Source organism: Balaenoptera ricei, chromosome 13 (assembly GCF_028023285.1).
Source record: "Balaenoptera ricei isolate mBalRic1 chromosome 13, mBalRic1.hap2, whole genome shotgun sequence".
Lineage (NCBI taxonomy): Eukaryota > Metazoa > Chordata > Mammalia > Artiodactyla > Balaenopteridae > Balaenoptera > Balaenoptera ricei.
Genome location: NC_082651.1, coordinates 49,409,870 through 49,436,758, shown reverse-complemented (window position 1 = coordinate 49,436,758; position 26,889 = coordinate 49,409,870). Strand labels below are relative to the sequence as shown.

Below are 26,889 nucleotides of genomic sequence, written 5' to 3'. Positions count from 1 at the left end.
AAAAAGTTCTCTCATAATAATTGTTCTGGACATATTTTTCATGAATTTATATAAACATACATATATTTTGAGGTTGTTAGGTTTCTGTTTTGTTCTTAAATGGGATCATACTTTACACATTGTTTTATGACTTGCTTTTATCACTTAACAGTGTGCAGTTTCTACACAGTTTTTCATAGGACAGATGGATGGCTTAACCATTCTTCTGCTGATGGATGTTAAGGTAGTTTCCAGTATACTTGATGGTGTTATAAATAGCACTTCATTGAGAATTTAGGCACATGTACATGATAGATTCCCAGAAACAGAATTGTGCAGTCAAAGGGGACATTTATTTTATTTTCATAGTTTTAATGCCAAAGGAATATCCTCATAATAGGCTGTAACTGTTTATATTCCTACCAACAGTGATTGAAATGGATTTTCCACACCCTCAGCAACACTGGATATTACTAGACATTAATTTTGTTACTCTAATGGGTGAAAATACTATCTCTTTATCATTCTAATTTGTGTTTTCCTGATAACTAGAGAAGTCGAGTATCTTGTTATATGTTTACTGGCCACTTATGTTTTTCTGTGACTTGCCCAAGGATACCCATTGCCAATTTTCAGTTGAAATGATTATGTTTTCTTACTCATTTGTAGACCTTTATGTATTCTATACATTATTTTTTATATATCTTGCAGATATTTTCTCCCTACCTGTCACTTCTTTTTAATTCCAAAAGGTGTCTTTCACCACATAGAAACATACTATTTATATGTTCAAATTTGTGTCTTTTCTTTTATGCAGTACAGTGTAGTGGTTAAGTGTACAAATTGCAGAGCCAGGTCACCTGTTTTCATATTTCAGCTCTTCTGCTTACTAGCTCTGTAATCTTGGGCAAGTTACTTCATCTTTTTGTGCCTCAGTTTCTGTCTTTAAAACGAACTAGTAATAGTATTTACCTCAGGATTGTTGTGAGAAACAAATGAGATATTACAGTAAAGCACTGTCACGAAGTAAATACTCTATAAAAAATAACTTCCATTGTCATTTCTGCTAGTTTTGTGCCTTATTTGAGAAGGTCTTCTGTGCCTCAGAATTATAAAGCTATGTCACCACAGAAAAATTGAACAGCATTTACAATTGGCAGAATATTATCAGAGCATGAAGTGCAGTTGGGGGTGGGACAGTTGATTTTTCTTCATATAGAATCAGAGACAATTTCTCAACGAGCTTCGCTGTGTTAAAGAGTTTTACCTTTATCCTGGAAGCAGAGAAAAACCTTGCCAAATTATATGCATGAAATAGTTGTGTAAAGATTCCCACTTTTCTTAAACCATTATGGAAGGAGAAGTTATACAGTGAATAGTATTGGTACTATTTAGGAGGAGGAAAAATTAGCTCCTTACCTCAGTGCAAAAGGAATTCCAGGTGGATTTTATTGAAGACAATAAAATAATCGAAACTAAAAGAGAATAAAAGTGAATATTTGTTGAATCAATGGATAAAGAACTTTCTAAGCTTCTAAGCAGTGGGAAAGAAATCACTGAGGAAAATGTACATAGATTTGTCTACATAAAAATCAAAACTAATATATATTTTAAAATCATATTAAGACTTATTGTTGGCTAAGGTCTACCAGTCGATGGGAGTATAATTTGGTATAACTTCTAGAGGACAAATGGCAGCCATATAAAGTTTTTAAATGTGCATACTTTTGATCCAGTTATTCAACCAACAGAAATTTATCTTAGTGAAATATTTGAGTATGAATGTAAAGAATTAACTAAGAATTTTCACCTGGTTATTGCTTATAACATGAAAAATTAGAAGCAATCTCAGTGTCCAAAAATATGAGATTAAATTATAATGTCCATAGAATGGAATATTTGTAGCCATTGTAAATAACATCATGTCAAAATATTTATTGATGTAGAAGTATATTCATCATATTTTAATGAAAAGAGTAGTTTATAAAAGAATATGTACAGTGTATGATCTGATTTTTCTTAAAAATGAATACACAAATAAACTAGAAAAACAAATAACAGTATAAAAATACTTAGCTCTAGTGCTGGGATTATGTATCATTTTCATGTGCTTTTTTTACTTCTCTGTGTTTTGTTATTATTTTTTACAGTGAACCTGCATTATTTGTGTACTAAGGAAAATATAAGGTTTCTAAATCATGAGAATAAAAGGCAAAGCAGGAAGATACTAAATATATTAGCAACAGAAGTGGCAGACAAAAGGCTAATATTTTCAATATTTAAAGAGCTCTAGAAATATTTTTTTTTAAGGGCATGACTAGTTTTACAAAAGAGAAAGTATAGATGGCTAATAAACACAGAAATATATTCAAGGTCATGAGTTATCAAAGAAACACAAATTAAATCAGTGAGATACAAGTTTTCTCTTAACAGTTTAGCAAAGATTTAAAAATATGTAATAGTGCTGTTGTGGGTGTGGTGAATGAGACGAGCGCTGTTATACATGGTAGGTTAGAACTTGGTGTGATTTCTTTGTAAAGCATTCAATTACTTTATTCAGAAATTCCATTTCTACAAATCAGTCCTAAGAAACAGTCAGAAATGCCAGAAATATTTTGGGCATAAAAATGTTCATTGCAGCATCATTTCTTAGTGACATATGTGAAGTGACTTAAATGTTAATGGGGACAGTTATGTACATTTGTGGTGTAACCATAGTTCAGAATATATGCAACTTCTAAAATTTAGGTTTACAAATTTATAATGTTAACTTTAAAAGACATAAGATTTTACAAGCAGTATCATCTCAACTATTTAAAAATAACTAGAGAAAATATGTCAAAATATTAGCAGTGGTTTCAGCTAGTTGGTAAAGTTTTGAGTGATTCTTTTTTTGTACTACTCTCTGTGTTTATAATTTTCTGTTATGAATTTTCTCATAACAAGAAAAAAAGGTATAGCATTAAAACAAGTGGTCAGCCTTAAAGAATTATGGGAGATGAAACCTAGGTGTGTATGAGACTAGAGAAATCCCAAGGCTATGGCAGTGGTCTGTTCATAGACGTTGATGCTTGAATTTAGGAAAGAGTGGCATTGGAGATGGAAAGAAAGGGTCCAGATTCTGGAAAGATTTAGCAGTTAGAGACAACTTGGTTTGGTGAGTCCTGAGAGTGGGAGGCTTGATGAATGGCGATACAATTCACTGAGATGAGAACTCAGGGAAGAAACAGCCGAAGGGATGGAGAGGAGTTCAGTTGGGCTATGTTGTGTTTGTGATGTGGGTGAAAATAGACAGTGGGCACTTGAGTGCTTAGGTCTGGAACCCAGGAGTAGGTCGGTCAGTTATGAAGATTTGGGAGTTATTATCAGTACAAACATTCAAGTCCTGGCCATGAATAACATAATCCTTGAGTACCAGGTCTTTAAACTAACAAATGATTCTAACTCCCTTAGAACACCTACTGAAAACTTATTTTAAAATATGGTAGTGTAGTTTCTGTTTAAGATTAAAAAACTACATACAAGAATATGAGTAAACTTTTAGTGGCTTTCTTTAGGATTACAGGGTTGATATAATCTGCTGTTTGGCAATTTTATAGTAGACCTAATTTAAGGTCTCTTTTATATATATATATATATTTTTTTTTTTTTTTTTAATTTGGACAGTCTGCAACTTATGTAGATATTTGACTTAAATACTTTAACTTGTATTTTTATGTATATCTGGAGTTTCCCTCTATTTGAGAAGGTTGAGGGTTTTTTTATTTGGATATTTTTAGAGGGATTTTAGATTTTATCCTAAAATCAATATAATAATTTTTATAAATGTTTTTAAGTACATATCTAAACTGATTTTCAATGTTGATTCTTTCAATTTACATTTGTGCTACCAAACTCTCTTCCATCCAACCATCTAAGTTGGTTATTTTAGCTGACATGGTTTCTAATTAAGTCTTTGTGGTTGAGAGAGCTCCTTATGGCATGTCTGCTTTAGCATTTAATTGCTCCATGGACTCCAAATTAAATTCTATAGTATCCCATTTTGGTCTGCTGATGAAGCAAAGATCTTTTGAGCATGGCCCAAGAAATGCAGTGCTTGTGACAGCTCAGAGGACTTAGCATCACAATTTTGAAAAAGTTAGGACAGTTTGACTTCTAGATTGACTTTTTATCATTTTAAAATAAAATTTAAAATGTTATCACAGAGTTAAATGAGAGAATGCTAGACACCAAATAGGCTCTCAACAAGTATTTGTAGAATAAAGCCAAATTGTTAACCTTGATATTGTAGTGCACCAAATTATTTTGTTTTAGAAAGAACAAAGTCTTGGGAGTTTTTAGGTTGAATTTAAATGAAAAGTATCAGGAAACAAATGTGATAACTGTCAGAGAAGATATAAAGTGTTTTTGCACTGGGGTGACAGCTTAGATTAAGAAACTTCGAAGGTCTCATCTAGTTCCACGTTATCTCATTTGACAGTTTTGGTTCTTGAGTCAGTAGAGAAACTGGATGTTTACACAAATACTTGGGTGTGTTAGTTCTTTACTAAGAAATAATTCACATAGTCATAAGACAGAGGGCAAGATCTAATAACTGACTTTTAAGCATTAGTCTGATCACATGTCTTTAGAATGCTGTTTCGAATTCTAGCTACCTGTCACTTCATTTCTTGGTTTTCTGATTCAGTAGTACAGAATCAGAACAGAATTTAGAGTTCTAATAGACAAGAATGAACAGAATCAGGCATTAGACTGTGAGATTCTAGAAAGGTATGTGCCGCAAGCATTGATTTACCATCAAGTACTTACTGCTTGCTTACGGTGATGCTGAGACATAGCATCTAAACAGGCAAAACAATAAGAGAGTGGCATGATTGCATCGATGATCACAGGTTCACATCTAGAGAATTCCAATAAAATAAATTCTTAAACAATCCTAATAAGTCATTAAGAATTACTAAATTGAAGAGCTTAGGTCAATGTGAGACAAGTGAACCTGGTTGTGATGGTTATTTCTTTATCAAAATGCTCAGTTCTGTTCTTGTAAAATTCAAGTAAAGAATTCTGCTTATGGCAATGTGACAGACTAGATAGCATGAATAACACCCCTTTTGGAAAACAGCTAAAAAGTCAGGTAAAATATGACCAAGTGATATTTATAAATGCACTCTTGAAGTGACCCGGATAGAGAGAACCCAAAGAAGTCTTTTTTTAAAAGTTCAAAGCAGGATGTCTAGAAGCTAAGCATTCATAGTAGCTTTCCCACTGAGGGTTTCCACTAAACCCATGACTTACTACTTTTACCACTGCATGAAGATGCAGAAAAAGTCTGGTATCTCCCATTCCCCCAAGATGGAATGTCTAATAAGATCCTCTTGTTGCACAAAATTGACATCCCAGAGCTATACCATCAGTGTAAGGATGAAGAAGAAATGAACTCACTGCACGGAAGACAACAACAAGGAAAATTGCCTCTTCTATCCTTAGCATTAAGGGGTAGAAGCAATATCATCCTTGAAAATTTATAGCCAAGATCTAGCCCTTACATGGGTTTCACTAAATATATTCTTGATGTTATAATAAAATTATTATTAAGTTTTGTCCCTTGAGTACTAGTTTTTTTAATATTCTTTGTGAGAAAAATAAGTATGCAGAGAGCAGTTATACTGCATTGCAAAGGACAAAGTTATTCAAGAAAAAGCACTTGTGTGATTGAGTTGTAAACTAAACTAAACACATTTTTATCCTGGAACACCATTTTTACTTGAAAAAACAGCTAAGAGTTAAACTTGTTATTCACACTTGGATATTTATTTGGTGAAGGTTTTCTTGAAACTGAACACAGTGAGCCTGCTACTTAAAGGTTAAGTGACTGAAATTGTTCATTGCCAATGATAAAATTCAAGCTTTCAAGTGAAAATTAGAATTGTGAAAAACTTACACTCACCACGTTAAGTTTGATAGTTTCCCAATGCATAAAGATATATGTGATGGAAAAGGTGGTGATAAAAGCAAATGTAGTTATTTTGGTATTGTATAATGAAATGTGTCAACATTTATAATATGTGTAACTCAGAGAATTAGCATTTTCCAAATGACCAAAGTGTATGATGTTACAAAATTATGCATGAGTAAAAAAAAAATCATTCAACATACATGATAGAGCATTGGATTTTAATTTAACAGAGTTTGAAAAGTTTATTGATATGATTTCAGATTCCACATTACTATTAGCCTTTAAGAAACTACCACTGTGGGGTTTTTCTGTAGTATCAGAGAAGACCCTGAATTATCAGCGAAAGTCATTAAAATACTCCTATCTTTTCCAACTACATATCTGTATGAGACTGGATTTTCTTCAAATACTTTAACGAAAACAACATATCTCACAGATTGAATATGAGAGTAGATATGAGAATCCAGCTTTCTGCTAACTGTACATTAGAGAGATTTTAGAGATATTAACACATTAAGACATTTGTAAACATGTAAAACAGTGACAATCCTCTCATTAAATTGTTTTGTATAGAGAGTATACAGAAAGCAACAGGCCCAGATGGGATCACTGATGAATTCTATAGAACAGTTAAGGGAGAAATTATTATTACCAATTTTCTACAGTCTCTTTCAGAGGGAAGGATGTTTCAAGAAAAGAAAACTACATACCAATAGCTCTTATAAACATAGGTGCAAAAATCTTCAACAAAGTATTAGCAAATTGAACCCAACAAAGTATGAAAAGAATTATACACCACCACCAAGTAGTTTTATCCCAGGTATGCAAACCTGGTTCAGTATTTGAAAATCAGTTGATGTAATTCATCACATCAGGAGATTAAAAAAGAAAAATCATATAAATATATCAATAGATGCAGAAAAAGCACTTGACATAATCCATCAGCCATTTATGATTAAAAACTCTTCAGCCGGGCTTCCCTGGTGGCGCAGTGGTTGAGAATCTGCCTGCCAATGCAGGGGACACGGGTTCAAGCCCTGGTCTGGGAAGATCCCACATGCCACGGAGCAACTAGGCCCGTGAGCCACAATTACTGAGCCTGCGCGTCTGGAGCCTGTGCTCCGCAACAAGAGAGGCCGCGATAGTGAGAGGCCCGCGCACCGTGATGAAGAGTGGCCCCCCCTTGCCGCAACTAGAGAAAGCCCTCACATAGAAACGAAGACCCAACACAGCCATAAATAAATAAATAAATAAATAAATAAAAATTAAAAAAAAAAAAAAAAAGCTTTGACAGGATCAAGGAGAGCCACTAGTAAAATAACAGAACTCTGATATCATTTATATGTGGAATCTAAAAAAATGAGACAAAAGAACTTATTTACAAAAAAAAAAAGAAAAAAGAAAAAGAAAAACTCTTCAGCCAACTAGAAATAGAGGGGAACTTCTTAAACTAAATAAAGAATATCTACAAAAGCCCTATAGCTAACATTATACTTGATGGTGAGAAACTCGAAGCTTTCCTGCTAAGGTGAGGTACAAGGCAAGGGTGACCCCTTTCACCACTTCTTTCCAACATCATACTGGAAGTCCTTGCTGATGCAATAAGAGAAGAAAAGGAAATTAAAAGTATACAGATTGGGAAGGAAGATATAAAACTGTCTTTGTTCACAGAATACATGATTATCTCTGTAGGAAATCTGAAAGAATCAACAAAAAACCTCCTAGAACTAATGAGTCATTATAGCAGGGTTGCAGGATACCAGGTTTATATACAAAAGTCATTTGCTTTCCTATATACCAACAATGAACAAGAGGAATTTGAAATTAAAAGCATAATTCCATTTATATTTTATATATTATATATATATTATATATTTTTATATATTATATTTATATATTATATATTTTATATATTTTATATATTTATATTATCACTCCCCAAAATGAAATACTTAGCTATAAATCTAATAAAATATATACAAGACCTATATGAGGAATACTACAAAACACTGATGAACAGAATCAAAGAACTAAATAAATTGAGAGGTATTCCATGTTCATGAATAGAAAGACTCAATATTGTCAAGATGTCACTTCTTTCCAACTTGATCTATATAGTCAGTGTGATCCCAGTGAAAATCTCAGCAAGTTATATTATGGATATCAACAAACTGATTCTAAAGTTTATATGGAGAGGCAAAGACCCAGAATACCCAACACGGTAGTAAAAGAGAAGAACAATGTTGGAGGACCAACACTACCTAAATTCAAGGCTTAAAACAAAGCTATACTAATCAAGACAGTATGGTATTGGCAAAAGAATAGACAAATAATGTAACAGAATCCAGAGCTCAGAAAGAGGCCCTCATAAATATAGTCAACTGGTCTTTGACAAAGGGGCAAAACAATGGAGCAAAGGTAGTCTTTTCAACAGATGGTGCTGGAGCAACTGGACATCCACTTGCACAAAGATGAATCTAGACAGAGACTTTACACCCTCCACACAAATTAACTCAAAGTGGATTATAGACCTAAATGTAAAATGCAAAACTGTAAAACTCTGAGAAGATAACACAGGATAAAACCTAGATGACCTTGGGTAGGATGATGCCTTTTTAGATACCACACCAAAGGTATGATCCATGAAAAAATAATGGGTAAGTTCGACTCCATCAAAATTGAAAGCTTTTGTTTTGCTAAAGAATGAGAAGACAAACCACAGACAGGAGAAAATATTTGCAAAAGACACATCTGATAAAGGACTGTTATCCAAAATATACAAAGAAACAAATAAGAAAACAACTCAATTTAAAAAATGGGGCAAAAACCTTAAGAGGCACCTCACCAAAGAAGATATACAGGTGACAAATAGGCATATGAAAAAAAAGCTCCACATCATATGTCATTAGGGAAATGCAAATTAAAACAACAAGATACCACCACACACCTCTTAGAATGGCCAAAATCTGTCACACTGACAACACCCAATGCTGGAGAGGATGTGGAGCAACAGGAACTCTCATGCATTGCTGGTGGGAATGCAAAATGGTACAGCCACTTTGGGACAGTTTGGCACTTTCTTACAAAATGAAACATACTCTTACCATATGATCCAGCATCTCACTCCTTGATATTTACCCAAAAGAAATGAAAACCATTGTCCACACAAAAACCTGCACATGGATGTTTATAGCAGCTTTATTCATAATTGCCAAAACTTGGAAGCAACCAAGATGTTCTTCAGTAGATGAATGGATAAACGTGGTACATACAGACAATAGAATATTATTCAGTGTTAAAAAGAAAAGCCATGGAGGAGCCTTAAATGCATATTACTGAATGAAAGAAGCCAATCTGAAAAGGCTATATACTGTATGATTCCAACTAATTGATGTTCTGGAAAAGGCAAAACTATGGAGACAGTAAAAAGATCAGTGGTTGCCAGTGGTGGGGTGTGGAGGAGATGAATAGGCAGAACACAGAGGATGATTAGGGCAGTGAAATACCCTATATATCATAATGATGGGTATATGTCATTAAAAATCTGTCCAAACCAATAGAATGTACAGCCCACAAGTGAGCCCTAAAGTAAACTATGGACTTTGGGTGATTATGATATGTCAGTGTAGGTTTATCTGTGGTAAACAGCGTACCATTCTGGTGAGTGATATTGATAATGGGGTAGGCTGTGCATGTGTGGGAGCACGAGATCTATGGGAAATCTCTTTACCTCCCTCTCAGTTTTGTTGCACACCTCAAACTGCTCTAAAAATATAGTCTTAAAAAAGAAAGTATATATATTCTTCATAAAAATATGTTAACGTATGAGTTTATTAGTTATGTTTGAATGAACGAAATATTTTCTAAATTTCTGATATTTTTTAATAGGGCAAATATTGACAGGCATAACCCACATAAACAAAAGCTCTTTGTTGTTCTCAATTAAAGCATGTAAAAGGGTCTTGAGATAAAAACATTTGAGAACCGTTCATCTAAACTCTCCAGTAAAAGACAGATTATCAGACTGGATTCAAAAATTTTCTGGATACATGCTATTTACAAGAGACAATCCTAAAATAAAAGGTTATATCAGAAAGAGCAAGAAGAGCCTGTGATGAAGTCTGTGAGCAGCTTCTCAGTTCTTTCACTTATTTATTTTTTGATTTGTGTCCTTTAGAAAATGTCCCATAACCTCACATTTGAAATTTCTACTGCTCTGTTTGTCCTTATCACATAGGAAATACCATGATTTGGTGCGATAGGTGACTTTGCATAAAAATGATCCTGTTGTGAAAGTAGACAGCAGTGCATGCATACCAGTTAAATACTTTAAAGACCCATGAACAATTATGAAACCTGATCATGAGTCAGGCTATAAAGCTTGTCTTAATACATTTTGAAAGATTAACATTACAAAAATTACATTCTGTGACCCTAGATCAATTAAATAGTAATCATTACATAAAGATAAGTAGAAAAACTCCATAAAGAAGAAAAAAGTTTATAAACATCTTGTGAGTCAAAGAACTTGTAGTGAAAGATTAGAAAATATTTAACTACAGAATAACAAAAATAATTCATACTAAAAATGTGAGACATATTTAAAGCAGTGCTTAGAGAAATATATAGTCTTAAATGCTTACATCAGGAAAGAAGAAATGCTCAGAATTCAGGAGTTAGAACAGAATATACCCAAGGAAAATAGGAGGAATAAAGAGCAGCAGAAACTACTGAAATAGAAATATACATTCACTCCAAAGAATCAAGAAAGCTAAGAGTCATTGATTTGGAACGCCCAATGAAAGAGACAATTTATAGCAAGCATTATCTAGGAACAAAAGAGTGTGAGAAGGCACAAATAGTGCTGGGAATAAAGAAATGTACAAAATGATAGATTCTGCAGAGATTAAAATAGTAAAAAGATATTTTAAATAGTTTTATGTTACTAAATTTGGAAGCTTGGCAGAATACTTATCTAAACTGATTTAGGGAGACATTGTACATCTACCTCTGTAATCATTAAAGAAATTATATCAGTAATTAGAAACCTTCCCCAAAAGGAAGCAGGCTCAGGTAACTTTGGATGTTTTTTGAATGTTTCCCAGGAATGTGGAGTTGCTTTAATTCTAGAAAATCTACTAATTTACCACATTAATCTGCCATAGATTCAAGGTTAAAAAAATCTTAAATTATCCCAAAAGATAAAGCTTTGGTAGTTAAGGCAATATTGTCTTGTTGTGAGGTTAGAACAATTGGCTAGTGGTACCAAATTAGAAATCATTGACCTGTATATTGAGACCAGATTTTTGGTAGAGTGGGCATTGTAGATGGGGGAAAGGATGGATATATGTGGACTATTTAATAAATAGTGCTGTGATAATTATTTACCCATAATTTTTTAAAAAGTGAAATTGGATCCCTATATGAAAACATACACAAAAATTAATTCCAGATGGCAATGACTCTTAAATATGAAAAGCAGAGGTATAAAAGTTTTGAAAGAGTGGGAGGAAAGCTTTATGACCTCAGGGTTGGGAAGATTTTCTCAAGCAAAATGCAAAACCACAAATCATAAAGGAAAATGTTGACTTTGAAATTGGGTTCATTCAGAAGATTCCACAAGGAATGAAAATACAAGCTAAAAACTGAAAGAAGATGTTTATAGCACATATAAGTGACAATGGATTCGGTACCAGAATGCATATGTAATTAGTAATCAAAAGATAAACAGCATGGTAGGAAAAAGTACAAAAGATTTCACAGAAGAGGAAACACATGACCAATAAACTATGAAAGGATAATCGATGCATCAGTAATCAGACTGCAATTAAGACTGTAATGAGGTAATATTTAATAATCTCAGATTGGCAAAAATGAAAAAGAAAATACCAAGTGTTGATAAATGTGGAACAATGGAAACACTTAGGGAATGTAAATTAATAAAGACACTTTGGATTACAATTTGACATTTTCTGGTAAAGCTGAACATGTACATATCCTATGACCCATTCTAGAAATATGTCCTAGGCAAATTCTTGCATGTGTGCACGAGGATATAGACATAAGAATATTGATAGCTTTGTTAATAATTCCATATAAATAAATAAAACTCAAGCAACCATGTTCATCAACAGTAAAATGGATAGGTAAACTGTAGAATATTCATGTAATGGAATACTAGGAGCAGTGAAATTTAATGAATTACAGCTGTACACATCAACATAGATATCAAGAACTTAGTGATGAACATAAGAAACAAGTTACAAAAATGTTAATGTCGTTTCATTATAAAAAGTTAAAAAGCATGCAGAACTAGACAATATATTCTTTTTTCATTTTTTGTTGTGGTAAAATATACATAACATAAAATTTACTGTTTTAAATATTTTTAAGTGTGCAATTTGTGGCATTAACTACACTCACAGTATTGTATGACCTTTACCACTGTCTGTTTCTGGAACTTTTTCATCATCCCAAACACAAACTCTTTACCCATTAAATAATAACTCTTCATCTCCCCTCCGCTCATTGCCAGGTAATCTCTGTTCTACTTTCTGTCTCTATAAATGTACCTATTTCTCATATAAGTGGAATCATACAATATCTGTCCTTTTGTGTCTGGCTTATTTCACTTAGTAAAATGTCCTCAAGGTTCATTCATGATGTAGCGTGTGTCAGAATTTCATTCCTTTTAAGGCTGAATATTCCAATGTATGGATATACCACTTCTTGTTTATCCATTCATTAGTAATATACTCTTTAGGGATGCATACATAGGTAGTATTCCTTTTTTGAAAATGGGAAGGGAAGAAGTAACCCAAAATTCAGGGTCTAGTCACCTTTGGAGGAGGGAATGGGACGGATGCAATTTCAGAGGGAAAATGAAGATTTTAAGGTACTGGTATTGTTCTATTTCTTAAGCAGGATGGTTGGTACAGGATGTTCATTTTATTATTCATTAAGTAGTACTTGTATATTTTATACTTTAGTGTGTGTGATGTATTCCACAGTTAAAAAAAAAACCTCAAATGATAATGCCATTAGTTTAATTTTCAGTGTGTTATAAAAAACCTGATAATTAAGGTATTAGTACATGACAGAAGTTTTTAGAACATTCTATGTAATAAAGCTCTGAAAAATCATAAAATCTATGTAAGCTCCTTCTCTCCTTCCCCCAACCCCTAGTTTTCTTAATATGGGAGAAAGAGTTAAATTTCTAGCAGGTGGTTTATTTTATTTGATGTTTTAATAGGTAGAGAAAGTCAGTCAAATATTTTAATAGGAAAGGCATTATATTAATTGTATTTATCTTGGGGTACATAATAAATGAAACATTATATAATGAACTATTCTGTAAGAAGACCCTAACTTGAATAATTTGGACAAGAGATGTTCTCTCCAGATGTTCTGGTCCATAAATATTAATAATAAATACTGTTTATTAAATACCTACTATATGCTAAAAACTCTACTAGGTATTTTCATATGTTACTTCAAGAATTTATTTAGGACATATTTCTAGGATGGGAATTATTGCTGAGTCGTAAAGTATTCATCTGTTCAACTTTACGAGGTAATGTCAAATTGTTTTCCAAAATGGCTGTATCCATCAAAACTCTCTCCAGTAGTGTTAAGAGAGTTTGCCTTGTCCCTCATCCTTATTAACACTTGGTATTATCCAAATTTGAAAATACTTGCCAGTCTGAGAGTGTGAAACTGAGGCTCAGATACGTGAAGAAATATGCCAAAGATTAGCTAGAGAATAAGTGCTGGTGTCACATTCTAATTCAGATTTGTCTGATTACAACTGTAATAAGGTGGATTTCAAAGAAATGGAAGTATATAGGCTAAGTCTTTTTTATAACAGAGAATACTTATGAAAAATGAGATTAAAATTTCTTTTATGTAGTAATTTCCTTAGGGGAAGTATTTCTGAAAGTGTGATTTTCGATTAACTGGATCAGAATCACCTGGTAGAAGGAGTGTGCTTATGGGAGGGGCAGGATGGGAATTGGGAGGAGGGGGGTACTTATTAGTTTTAGAAATGCAGCAGATTCTTGAGCCCATCTCTAGTTTTACTAGTTCAGGATCTCTAGGGGTGAGATCCAGGTATCTAAACTATCTAAAGCTTTCTTAGTTTTATTTTTGTTTTTTAATAAGCACTGAAGTTTAAGAACTTCTGCTTTAGGGATTTTGAAGTAATTCCCCAAATACTGCCAGGTTCACATACAAACAGAGGTATAAACATGGGCCCAGAGTCAGAAACTTAGTCTTAGACATATGTAAACATTCACTTCTTATTGACTTCTGTTATCTAACGTGCTTTCTCTAAGGGTTCCTCTTACTGTTTCTTTTATTTCTCTCCTCTTATCCAACCTTCATGTGAAATGAAATAGCATTAGGACGTTGACAACAGTATAATTCTCTAAACTCTCTCTGCCAGGCTGATCCCTGGTGTTTTAAGGAAGGACTAAAGTGTATGAAAGACATATAGCAGTGCAATCGTTATTTTATTCTTCTTTATAGAACTGATGATAACAATGATATCAATTTTGGGTGGGTAAACATATAGACTTGATGGTTATGAACAGTGAAGATTCATGGAGCTGGTGTTAGAGCCATGAAAGATCTTTATGGCTTTGTCGTTATTGTTCTTGTAAAAAATGCATTTTCTATGACTAGCTAATTTTAAAGAGGAAAACAATGACTGAGCTGGGTAAAGAATTACTAGAAACATCATTTAGGCCCCTTTTCCCATCAATGATACAGACTCTAAGTGAGATCCTATGTTAATATTAGAAATGGATGTTGTAGACTCAAAAGAGCTCTGTTCTGCTCACCTGCTCAGACCTTACAAGGGGCCATTTTCATTGTTGCTGAGCAAGTAATTGCTTAATTAAGTGGTACAGCTAATTCTATTGTGTTTAGAATTTAGTAGCTTTCATTTCCTTTTGTTTCAGAGATACCAATATACCAAATACTTTAAAACTATCTGAGTTCAGCAGAAAACCTTTCTACGTAATTTTTACCTTAAAAATGAAATTGACAGAATGTTAATCATCAAAACTCTAGATTTTGCAGGAATCATCTTTAAACTAGGCTTTCAAAATTATGCTCATTTCCAAGTTATCTTAATTTTTAATAGTTTATTTGGTTATAAAATTAAATAATTACTCTTAAGGGACCAATGTCATATTTTGTGAAACAGATTTGTTTAACAAACCTGAAAATAATATGTAGCAATTTGTATGTCATGCTTTCAAAACAGAGGCTTTAAATCCTATATTTTATATAGTAGTTGTTAGCTATTCTAAAGGTACAATAAGAGATTATTGTTCATATCAGTGTAATAAATTGATACTCCCTGATCGTACTTTTTCATTTTGCACATTGTCAGAACCTTGGACCTTAATCTTATTCTTTGATTGACAGTAGCGACCAGGGAAAGAACACTTGTATTGTTTGGGATAGTCACATCTGTTCAACTTGATTCAGTTGAGGGTATTTGCATATTCTTAAGTATTTCTTCTGAGAGGGCTTAAATCCTTCTCAAGTGCTTGATGCATTTTTGAAATTCATTCATAAAGTCTCTACGTGCACTAATAGTTCTGTATAATATTGCTGTGCATAATCTGACAGATAAGACCACATTTTAAAACAAGGTATTCTTTAGGGATGCTACGTTACATTTTTACTTGTTCTGCTGGCAGAAATGTCATTTTTTTTGAAAAAGGCCATTTTAATATTTTGATTAAATTAGTATATCCTTATTTTAGGCAAGTTTGTCAATCATAGGACAAATAAGGATTTATTAAATAATAATTCAGAAGTTAATGGTAGTTTTTCCTGCCTTGGTTAGAAAATTGAGTAATTTTATAGGAAACCATTGTAGGGTTTGAATGGATATCTATTTGGTCTCCTTATTTTATAGGGAAGATTACCAAGGCTCAAGTTTACTGACTTACTCAAGGTCACACTGCTTGGAAATTAGGTTTTATTTTAGGTCTGAACTCTCAGACCACTAAAGCCCAAGGATTGCTGGTATATGACTTTGGGTTTACGTTATTTATAAATTACCCTATATCTAGGATTTCCCCCTACCATTAGAACACATAGTCAGGGATTATGTCTTATTCATCTTCATATCTTTCCAGAATTGACACCATGTCTTATACATAGTTAATGCCCAGTCATTGTTTTGCCGTTCTGTTTTCGTTATTTTCCTAGGCTATTATGCTATAAAGGATAATTTTGAAATGAGATAGCTTATTAATGGAATGTTAAACATCTTTGATAGCAAATAAGTTTCATTTTGTGTTCCATTTCTAGTGAATTGGCAAGAGCTGTGTGGAGAAGACTTGAGATCTGCTGGGGTCGATTAGCAGTGTCCACCACAGGCATAGGATCAGAGAAACCAATTCTTTCTAACTTGATTTATGTGATCTTAGGGAAGGAAGAGAGAACTTTAGACTGGAGTGAGCAGAAAAGGCCCTGGGAAGAATTAAGTCTCAAAGTACAGGATAGATAGAATTCAGCGACTGCAGAAAAAACGAGGTAGAATGCCACAGAGGCTGGGGTTCTATAAGAAACTGGAATTGTTCAGAAAGAAGAGATATCACTAGGGTACATTAAATATAATTAAAGTAAGGAAAACAATTGTTGAGTACTTTTAACACCTAGCCTTGTGCTAGATCCTCTTTTTACAGGAACTCTGGAGACTTTCTGTCCTAGTTTGCGTTCCTTGCTTTTCCTTTCCTGAGATATTTAGGATTGTTCTAGTCTTCCCCTATTTCTCTGAGCCAGCTCTCTCCAATTTTTTATCTGCCTTACTTACTTAAAGATATGAAAGTTGTGATATAACCTTATTACAATTTTTTTCAATATTATGTTATAGGAATTCATTGGAAAGGGAAGTCTCAACTGCTATTTAATCATATTATTAAAATAACATTCAAAAATATTTGGCTGTAAAGTAAATAACTCCAAATTACATAATGATTTTTTACCTTCCAGGAATCCCCTTCTGGTCGAAGGAAAGCTCTTGCTACCACCAGCATCAACATGAAACAGTATGCAAGCCCAATGCCAACTCAGACTGATGTCAAGTTAAAATTCAAGCCATTGTCTAAAAAAGTTGTATCTGCCACTCTTCAGTTTTCATTATCTTGCATTTTCCTTCGGGAAGGAAAAGCCACGTAAGTTTCTTTTATCAAATAAGCTACTTTAGAGTATGTTTTAAACACTGTAGGTAAATAGCTTTTGACTCAGTAAACTGTTAACAGTTGAGAATATCCTACCGCATACCAATCATTCCTGCCAATTCTTTGTTTCAGAGGCTGAATTAGATGTACTCCGTGTTATTTATAGTCTCTTCCAACTCTAGAGAATGATCAATAATATAAAAGTGACTATAGCAATTTTCAAAAATTTAAATTGTATATTATAGGTTATCATAAGGGTCTGTTTTATATTTCAATGTGTTCAGTGTAAGTAGTTGTACTCTGAAGTCCACAGTTCAATTTGTAGAGCTGTTTGATGCAGCTGAGGCATGAGAGGAAGCCAAAATGAAAAGTTTAGGATAAGAGGAATGAGAGAATTAAAGGAACTTTTGCCAATGCATATTCTTTGGCTCAGCCTTCCAAAACTTATATAGGAAGGTACAGTACAGTTACGTAACCAGCTTGCTATGACCACTATCTTTTTCAAATATCACTTCTTAAGCACTGAATAGGCATTGTGCAAAGATAACTCCTACACCTAGTTCTAGTCTCCTAAAAGAGTAAAATTCTAACTGGTTTAAAAGAGGTAAACATACCTAGAACAGGAAAAAATTAGTAACATTTATCTTAGTTGTTCCATACAGTCAAATCAAAGGTAGGTGCAAGTTTTGGGTGTAATGAAAGGGTTAGCACCTACTTGGACTGGAAGATCAGTGAGAGGAGAAATGGAAATTCTGTGCCTAAGACTTAAAAGGTGATAGGAAGAAGGCAGCTATGAACATTGCAGTCTAATCTGCATCACAGTTCTGAATGTGTTTGACCTAGTGGAATGTGGTTACTATAATTGGCCATGTCTACTTGACTGATTAGACTGGATTCTGTACATCAGTCAAAAAGAGATGTTTGGCACTCATCTACAGGGCAACAAATGACTTGGTAGATAACAGTAAGCCTCTTCTCTAGAAAGTTGGCTTCTATGTGAGTGTGGTGGAGGGACAGTGCAGGATGGAAGCAATTAGTCTTTCATCTCAGGACTTTAAATTGTAGACTTAAATATTGAAAAGTTTAAAATAAAGACCTTACTCTGAAGTTCAAGCCAAAATGAAAGGAAAGGAAACACAGAAAGAAGGGAGAAAAAGTCAGAGAAGATCTTTTGAAGGTGGACTCCTTTCCGCTGGGCAGAAGCAGTAAGTGATTTAGCACCATTCATTGGAATTTGGGTGAGAGGAAATTCAGTCAAACTAAATGTCTCAATTTGAGTGGAGAATGCTCTCAGAACACCCTAAACCACCTCTCTATCTCCTCATTCCTTGCCTACTCACCTATCCCAAAGAAAAATGTTCAGGGTGAAAATAGAGGAGGTAAAATTAAGCAAGTTAACATTTTAAGAACACTGTTATATATTGAAATTATACCCTGGTGATGGGAAAGCAGTTTGTAAGGCATTCATATAAGGTAATACAACTGTTTTTGTCCATGCAGACTTTGTGCCACTAAATTTGTCTTAAAAGGGGAAAATGATTTTGTTAACTCTAAGCTTATATGAGATAAAATGCAAAGATTTTCAAAAACCAGTTTAGCCTACAAAATCATACCATATTTAGAAGTGAATGTTAACAAGCATTACTTTACAAAGGAAACAGTGGTTTTGTTTTGTTTTGTTTTGTTTTTATTTTATTGTGGTAAAAACATGAGAAACTGTTTTAATTCAGTTTTCTGAATTTGGGGGAAGTATAGCAGATTGAAATTTAGTTTGTATGTATCATGTTAGAAATATGTTTCATTCACTGTAGTTTATATGAAATTTAAAGTAAAATAATAGGTCAAGAAAACTTAAATTATTTAACATTTAGAGTATTTCATGTAAACTTTATAAATTTATACTTAAAATACTTAGATATAAAAACATTTTTACATTTTGTCAAACATATGGTATTTAACTAACCCAAGTCATTTTCTATCCTGTAATTCTTAAAAAGGCTAGGCTTTCGGGTGCTATTTCAATTACTGTAGTTTTTTAACTTTAGGGGAGTTTTAACTCCTTTGAGAAAAATGCACAGTTAAACAAGATTTAAATATAATTTACAGGGGTTTACCACTTTTTTTTACTCCTACCCACAAAACCAAAAGGGTTCATGGACTTCAGATTAAGAATTTCTATTCTAATTCCTTCTGCAAACTTGAATATTTTTAAAGTCTAGATCTCATCTGATTTGCAAACTGTCCCACTGTTTTATGAAACAAGTTTTTGTTTCCAGACTTCATGATCAGAAAACCATACTTTAATTCCATGAAGAAAATTTTAGATCTGCAGCACAGAATTAAACTAACTCCTAACCAGTTAGTTTTAATCCTGTTTGCTTTCTATTAATTAAAGGTGCCATTTAAAAATTAATGAATGAATATTTAGATTGTTCAGTAGTTTTGTATAACTGTTTAAAAAGTCTTGTTAATGTTTAGAAAGAAGAAATGTATTAATATTATTTTCTTAAGAAACAACCTTTTTTAAGGTAATGTCATTTAATAAATTGTGTATTATCATTGATATAGGGATGAAGATATGCAAAGTTTGGCTAGTTTGATGAGTATGAAGCAAGCTGACATTGGCAATTTAGATGACTTTGAGGAAGATAATGAAGATGATGATGAGAACCGAGTGAACCAAGAGGAAAAGGCAGCAAAAATTACAGGTTGGTGTTATTTGCATTAAACTAAAAATTTATCTGTTTTTTTTTGCAGAGTTGAAAAACTCATTTTTGTTTCCCAGGAAAAAAACAATTCCACTAACAAGGTATTGTTTCTTTCCTAAGGCTTCCTAATATAATATACCATTTAGCTCTCTGGAAACTTTACGTGCTGATGGAAATAACAGATTTTAGCAGTTTAAGATCAAGTCCAAGGCTAGTCAAGAAAGCATCAAACTTTATTGGAACTACTGATTATAGTATAAAGTAGCCTAAAGATGTTCATACTTATTTTGTCAATGTATGGATGAACCCTCTATAAGTAAAAATCTGTCTTAAGGGTAAGATGAGGAGATGCATTGGCTACCTTCTCCTAGCTCCTGTTCATTTATTCACATAAATTGTATGGGCATTCTTTGTTTTGAATTTGTATACATCTTATGTATCCTTATATCTAGACACTTCCATGCAAGTATTTCTTATAGCTGGTTTGATCAAACTACTAAGATGGTAAGTGGTTAGAACCTCTTTGTATTAATTGGTCAATAAATGTTTATCATCAATCTGGCTAGCACCCTTAAGGAATTGATGTTATACCTTTATTATTGGAGTGAAAATCAAGCACTATATACATACTCCTTTCAGCTAATAAATTGCTGTAAATTTCTGGATTGCTATCCCTTGACTTCTATCATCTATTCACCTCTTGGTGACTTTTCCAAATTCATTGGGCACTTTGGTACCCATCTCTTGGCTTTGCCTAAATTCTTGCTATCGTATGGGGGAATTCCATTGATCACATGGATGACCAATTTAATTTCTTAGTCAAAAACTTCTGTGACTTCCTCAACTCCAATGACCTTCACCTCTGCAATACTTCTGTTATAAGGAATTGATCAGACTTGTATGCAAAGATAGACGTTTTGTCCTGAGCAAATTTTATAAATTGCAGTTGACCCTTAAACAACACTGGTTTGAACTGCATAGGTCCACTTGTATGTAGATATTTTTCAGTAGTAAATACTGCAGTGCTACACGATCTGTAGATGCACATATGTAAGAACTGAGGACTTGGAGGAAGCATGAATACAGAGGGCCGACTATAAGTTATATGTGGATTTTCCACTGTACAGAGGGTTGATGCCCCTAAACCCTGTTTTATTCAAGGGTCAGCTGCATTATTTTCTAATTTATGATTGCCATGTTGATTTCTTATTTAACCCAGGAATGTTTTGGAGAACGTGCTTTGTCATGGGTTGTGTTTATTTCTAGTTTGTTTATTTCTAGTTTAATTTAATTCAAATAAGATTCTGAAGCCTGTCATATTTCAATTTTTTAAAAAATATGATTGAGATCTTTTTCTTTGTAGTGTAGATATCTGATGTTTTTGTAAATTTTCCATAAATATCTTTTTACATGTATATTCTATTTGTCAGATTCAGCATGTAGCTATTAGACCAAACTTTACATTTATATTATTTAGTCATTTATATTCTTATGCTTTTTGTATAGTTCATCAGTGAAAGACAGAGAACTTCAGTCCTAAATTATTTAGTTTATAAAAATTTATTCTCTTATAGCTTCATCGTGGATTATAATTTGATCAGTTTGCCCCATTTAATGCCTCTTGCCTTGAATTTTTGCCTGATGTTGATATATGTAATCCATGCCTTCTTTGTACTTGGTGTATTTATCACTTTATTTTTAATCCTATCTGTGTTAAATACTTCTCTTTATAAACAGTATTTGGTTGTATTTCTTGATAGCTGACATACTTAATTTCACTTATATTACTTTATACTTTTATTTGGGAATTTTCTTATTATTTTTTCCCACCCACCCCTTACATTTTGCCATTCTCAAATGTTCTTTATTTAAGCATTTTTTAATAGAGTAATTTGGAAGTTATATATCCTCTGTTTTCATTTTGGAATAGTATCCTCTAAAATAAATAAGCTAGAGGGATAACTGAATGAACCTGTATTTCTCTACTAACATTAAAAATGAAACAGAATGTGTTGACTCACCTTGTGAGATTCAATATGATTCTCTCCTCTCTTTATTTGCATTTCTCCCTCCAACACCTCCTGGCTATTATTTTTATTTCAATAACATTTTGGGTTTCTTTTTTCAATAATAAATGCTGACATTTGCATTGTTTATAATGTCAGCAAAATCATACAATACTTTTTAAAATGCCATGTCTTTGCTATCTTTGAGTTCTTTGTTTTATTTGGCTAGTTGAAGTACTTAGGAAGGTAAGTTGGTGTCCTTCCCTTAACCACCTCCAATGACTTCCCACCTATCCTTCAAATTTTAATTCTTTTGCCACATCCTCTAAGAAACCTTTCATGCCCTCTCCATCTTAAACTTGATCACTCTATCCTTTGTGCTACTGCTGTACCATTTAAAATTGCAGGCATTTTCTTACAGCATGAGTTTTTTGTAATTCCAGTGGGATGTGATTTGACCTTTTAATTAGAGAATATGGTTTATTCTTTGTATATGGCTTTTGGTTAAAACTAAATCTCTATTAGGCACTAATACCATAGGTAGCAACAAGAAAACCACACATTTTCATAGTCATAGATGTTTTGAGCAATGTTGTACTGTTTTCATCATAGCAATGGGAAAAAAAGGTGATAGCAGCATGTCACAAGTTCTGTGCTGAAAAGAAAAGAAAGGACATATTTTGAGCAAAATACAGATTTAATGAAAGGATTCAGTAATAATTAGATTTTATAACGGAACTCTTGTCTTAGTCCATTTGGGCTGCTATAACAAAATATTGGGTACTTTATAAACAACAGAAATTTGTTTCTCAGAGCTCTGGAGGCTGGAAGCCTGAGATCAAGGTGTCAACATGGTCGGATGAGGACCGTCTTCTGGGTCACAGACTTTTCATTGTATTCCTTACGTGGTGGAAGGGGACAAGGGAACTCTTTTGGGTCTTTTTTATAAGGACATTAATCTCATTCATGAGGACTCTGCCCTCATAACCTAATCACCTCCCAAAGGCCCTACCTCCATCACATTGGGAATTAGGATTTCAACTTATTAATTTTGAGGGACACAAACATTCATACCATAGCAACCCTTATTGCTTAAACATACATATATATACCTTAATTTCTAAAATTTCCACTGCAGAAATAACTTTTTTAGATAGCCTAAAATTCTCTGACCCTAGCTGAAGCAATCGTTTTAATGTAATTTATGATGATCCAGAATTTCTTCAGAATGCTACCGGTTTGTGTTATTATTTATTTATGTATTTACTGTCCATATTTTATGAAATTCCTTCAAGGTAGAGACATGTTCTGATCATTTTTTTGTCTCTAGCTTCTAGCACATTGTCTGGAACACATTGAGAATTTAAAATATGTTAACTGAAAGGCCATAAATGAGAGGGCTTCCATCTCCTATTGTAGCCCATATTGATCACTCTGCCTTGTTATCTTGTCCCATTCATTTTGACCTTTGATCATATACTATCTTATGTAAGATGGGATGGTCCCATTTTATGGAAAGAATGTGATCTGGAGGAGACACATAATTCAGACCTTAAATAATTCAAGACTAGTTTCCCAAAAGTAATGAATATAAAATGTGTGTTGAGGGAGCATAGGTAAGTAGGGACGGTGGGTGATTACATTCAAGTTCGAAGTCGGTAAACCCACAATCATTGTAACATACTTATGCTTTGATGTTACATTTTTTTCTCAGCATTTTCTATTATATTTGCAGAGGACAATCACTTAAATTAATAGCACAGCATGTTATGGCAGTTGTTTGGCCTCCTGAGTTGCATTTTTTAGCACCTGTAAATTTCATTCCAAGGTTAACTTCAGGAATATTTTTTCAGCACCAGCACTACCACTGTAAAACTGTTTAAATAAAATAGTTTTAAGATAATAAAAACTATATTAAAATTTAACAATAGTAATGTTTGAATAATAGCTTAAGAGTAAACAAAATGAATGTATTTTATAAACATGGTACAAATAAAGTATGGTGGGTATTTTTATTTACCAGCTAAAGTGGCAATAACTTAAACACAGCTTATGTTCACACTTTCTTGCAGCTTTAAAAATTGTTGACACAATTTTTATGGAGAAAGGAATTATTATTTAAAATTTTGCCTGTATTAAGTATATATTATAAATGCATAAAATGCAATCACATTATATCAGTAAAATTATATGGGTACATTATTTCCTCAACTAAGCTGCAAGCTTCTTGAAGAAACAGACTGTTAGAATTACTTTGGGTATATCTTAGATTGACACCTAGAGGCTATTCATTTAGCCTGTGCTCTTGTGGAACATGGCTGTAAATCATTAGTAACTGACAAAGTATATCTTCCGAAATTACAGACTTTACTAGAAGTAAAAGTAAATTCATGGTATATATATTTAGACTGATCACAAGCCCCTACTCTGTCTGTCTGAGACAGAATTCACTGCTAACTGGACACAGGGACTGGCTCTTAGGCAGGAACCTTTTATTGAAGTTACCTGTATAGATGTCTTCTGCAGAGGTGCAGCACCCATGAATGGGCAGTTGGAAAAATCACTGAAATGTAGTGGGAGTGATTGACCTTGGAGTCGGAAAAACAAAGCCTTTGAATGGAAAGTCTACTGTAGCTGGTATTAGAAAGTATATATGGTTTCAAAACAATGCCTACATCTGTATGGCAACCTCACAATGCTTGAACCAGTTTTTGGTGAAATGACCATCTTTGGGATTCATGTTCAATTTCTGAATACACACCAACAGAAAGGGGAAAAAAAGACATTCTGCATAAGTGGCAAAGTCCTATTGAATGTAGCTCAGAAAATTAGGTTTAAACGAAACAGTTTACAACAGAGCATTATTGGGAAAACCAGACATCATGAGACACCTGAAAGGCCCCTGGTATACTTATAATTGTGGCAAAGATCAGCAAGGATTCTAGTTAGGCATTCAGACTCACAGGACCTGAATAGCCCAAACTTAGTATTAGATTCATTTAGGAGGATATTGGACAGGAAACAGCATTCAGCAGAACATTCCTCTTTCACTGGAGTTTTCATGGCAGCCTAGGTACTGTTCTTTGACCTCTCCCCCAAATGACAACTTGGGTACAAGGAGACAAGATCCACATAGTTAGGAGCAGGGATTACCTTGACTTAGAATCTTCATGTTGCACAAGAACTGTTATCTTTTGTAATAGTTTGATAGGTATAGTTTTCAGGGTCCCTGTAAGGGACATGCTCAGTTACGAGAGTCTCCACAATTAGAGAAGCTCAAGCTATGGCCTTCCATCAGGGATATAGTCCATTTAGAGTCCTCCCATCCAGATGCAGTTTATAAATCAGGATTTATTTTTACCATAAGCATGTTGCCTGGTGTTTGTTAATCCTTTTCCTATAGTTGGTAAAGTTAATTCAGGAGTAGGAAGAGAGAGTGACATATTGGCCACCTTCAGGGAACAGAATCTTACAGCACAGATGGTAGTAGAGGAGATAACAGTTCATATTTGAGGATCTTAGTAGAGGAGATAACAGTTCATATTTGAGGATCTAGAGTTGATTATGATATGACTCAGCCCTCTGAGATTAAATGTCCTACTTGCTAGAGCTATGAATGGGGATAAATAGGTCTCTTTTCTTAGATTAAAAGGGTCCTCAGAATAAACTTGGGGCCCTGGTCAGAAAATACATCCATTAATTTGCTTCTGGTTTTTACTTGGGCATTTACTCTCCAGTACTTAGGAGACTGATTAACAAAATCATAGAATTGCTGTGCACTCTATAAAGTAAAATAATTTTAAATGGCCACCTATTTTAGAGATCTGTGTGAAGGATGAGAATTTCTGGAATACTGCATCTGTTATCTAGGTTTTAAGGTTGGAAAATAGGGTAGAAGCAGAGAGGTGGGGCATTTCTAGTTCCTTGAGCTAAAAAGTTTGTAAGGTACAAGCTACCTCTTTCTTAAAGGAGTTTGAGACCCTAGGGTGAGAGACTGAAGAAAGCAAGAGTATCTCTTCCCAATGTTTAGAACTCAAATGTGTCAACTCAGAGAATAGTAGAAGTGGCAGAAGATAGAGATTACAAATTCAGCCTACTTTCTATATCACTCTTAATCCCTAATGCTGCTTTGTTTGTACTAATGACAACTGAACATTCTCTGGCACCCCTTACAAGACTCTGGAAGAATTCTGTGGCTACTGAGAGCCCATCTGACAGGGCCAGGATGGAAGTAAGAGCTCTGAAGGAGAAGTTAGAAGCTCTCCAATATTTATTTAGGGAAGGAACCAGGAGATAATTAATATTTAAGTACCAATATGCATTCTTTAAGGGTTTATCCTAGGAATGCAAAGTCAGTTTAACCATATTAACAGAATAAAGGAGAAAAACCATGTAATCATCATAATAGATGCAGAAAGGAGCATTTGAAAAAATTCAATACCGAGTTTCTCAGCAAAGTTTTAATGTAAAGGAATTTCTTCATTTTGATAAATAGCATCTATGGTGAGCTACAACTAACATCATATTTAATGATAAAACACTGAACACTTTTCCTCCAAAGATTGGGATCAAGGCAAGGATGTTTGCTGTCACCACTTTCATTCAATATTATACTTAGCAAGGGCACATGATACAAAATCAGTATAGAAAATTTATATTTCTTTATATGAACAACAAACATTTGGAAGATGAAATTAACAAAACAATTTCATTTACAATGGAGGCTAAAAGTAACAGACTACTTAGAAATAAATTTAACAAAAGCTGTGGAAAAACCTCTACCCTGAAAACTATATTACTGAAGGTAATTAAAGAAGGTCTTTAATAAATAGAGATTCTCTGTTCATAGATTAGAGAACTCAACATTGTGAAGATGTTACTTTCTCCCAAGTCTATAGATTCAACTCAGTGCCATTCATAATCCTAGCAGGTTTTTTAAAAAAATAGAAATTGAAAAGCTGATTCTAAAATATAATTGGAAATGCAAAGGAACTGAATAGCCAAAATAATCTTGAAAAAGAACAGAATTGTTAATACTA

The 26,889-nt window shown here is 33.5% G+C and overlaps 1 protein-coding gene across 4 annotated transcripts in view; it reads left to right on the top strand.

The window, feature by feature from the left end:
- EHBP1 (EH domain binding protein 1) overlaps nt 1-26,889 on the top strand; it is a 339,673-nt gene that overhangs the window by 118,068 nt on the left and 194,716 nt on the right. For all 4 annotated transcript variants that reach the window (XM_059943246.1, XM_059943245.1, XM_059943243.1 and 1 more), the window contains exons 6-7: nt 16,949-17,130; nt 19,705-19,844. In XM_059943246.1, coding sequence (XP_059799229.1) covers nt 16,949-17,130; nt 19,705-19,844 — 322 coding nt within the window. The remainder of the gene's footprint in view (nt 1-16,948; nt 17,131-19,704; nt 19,845-26,889) is intronic.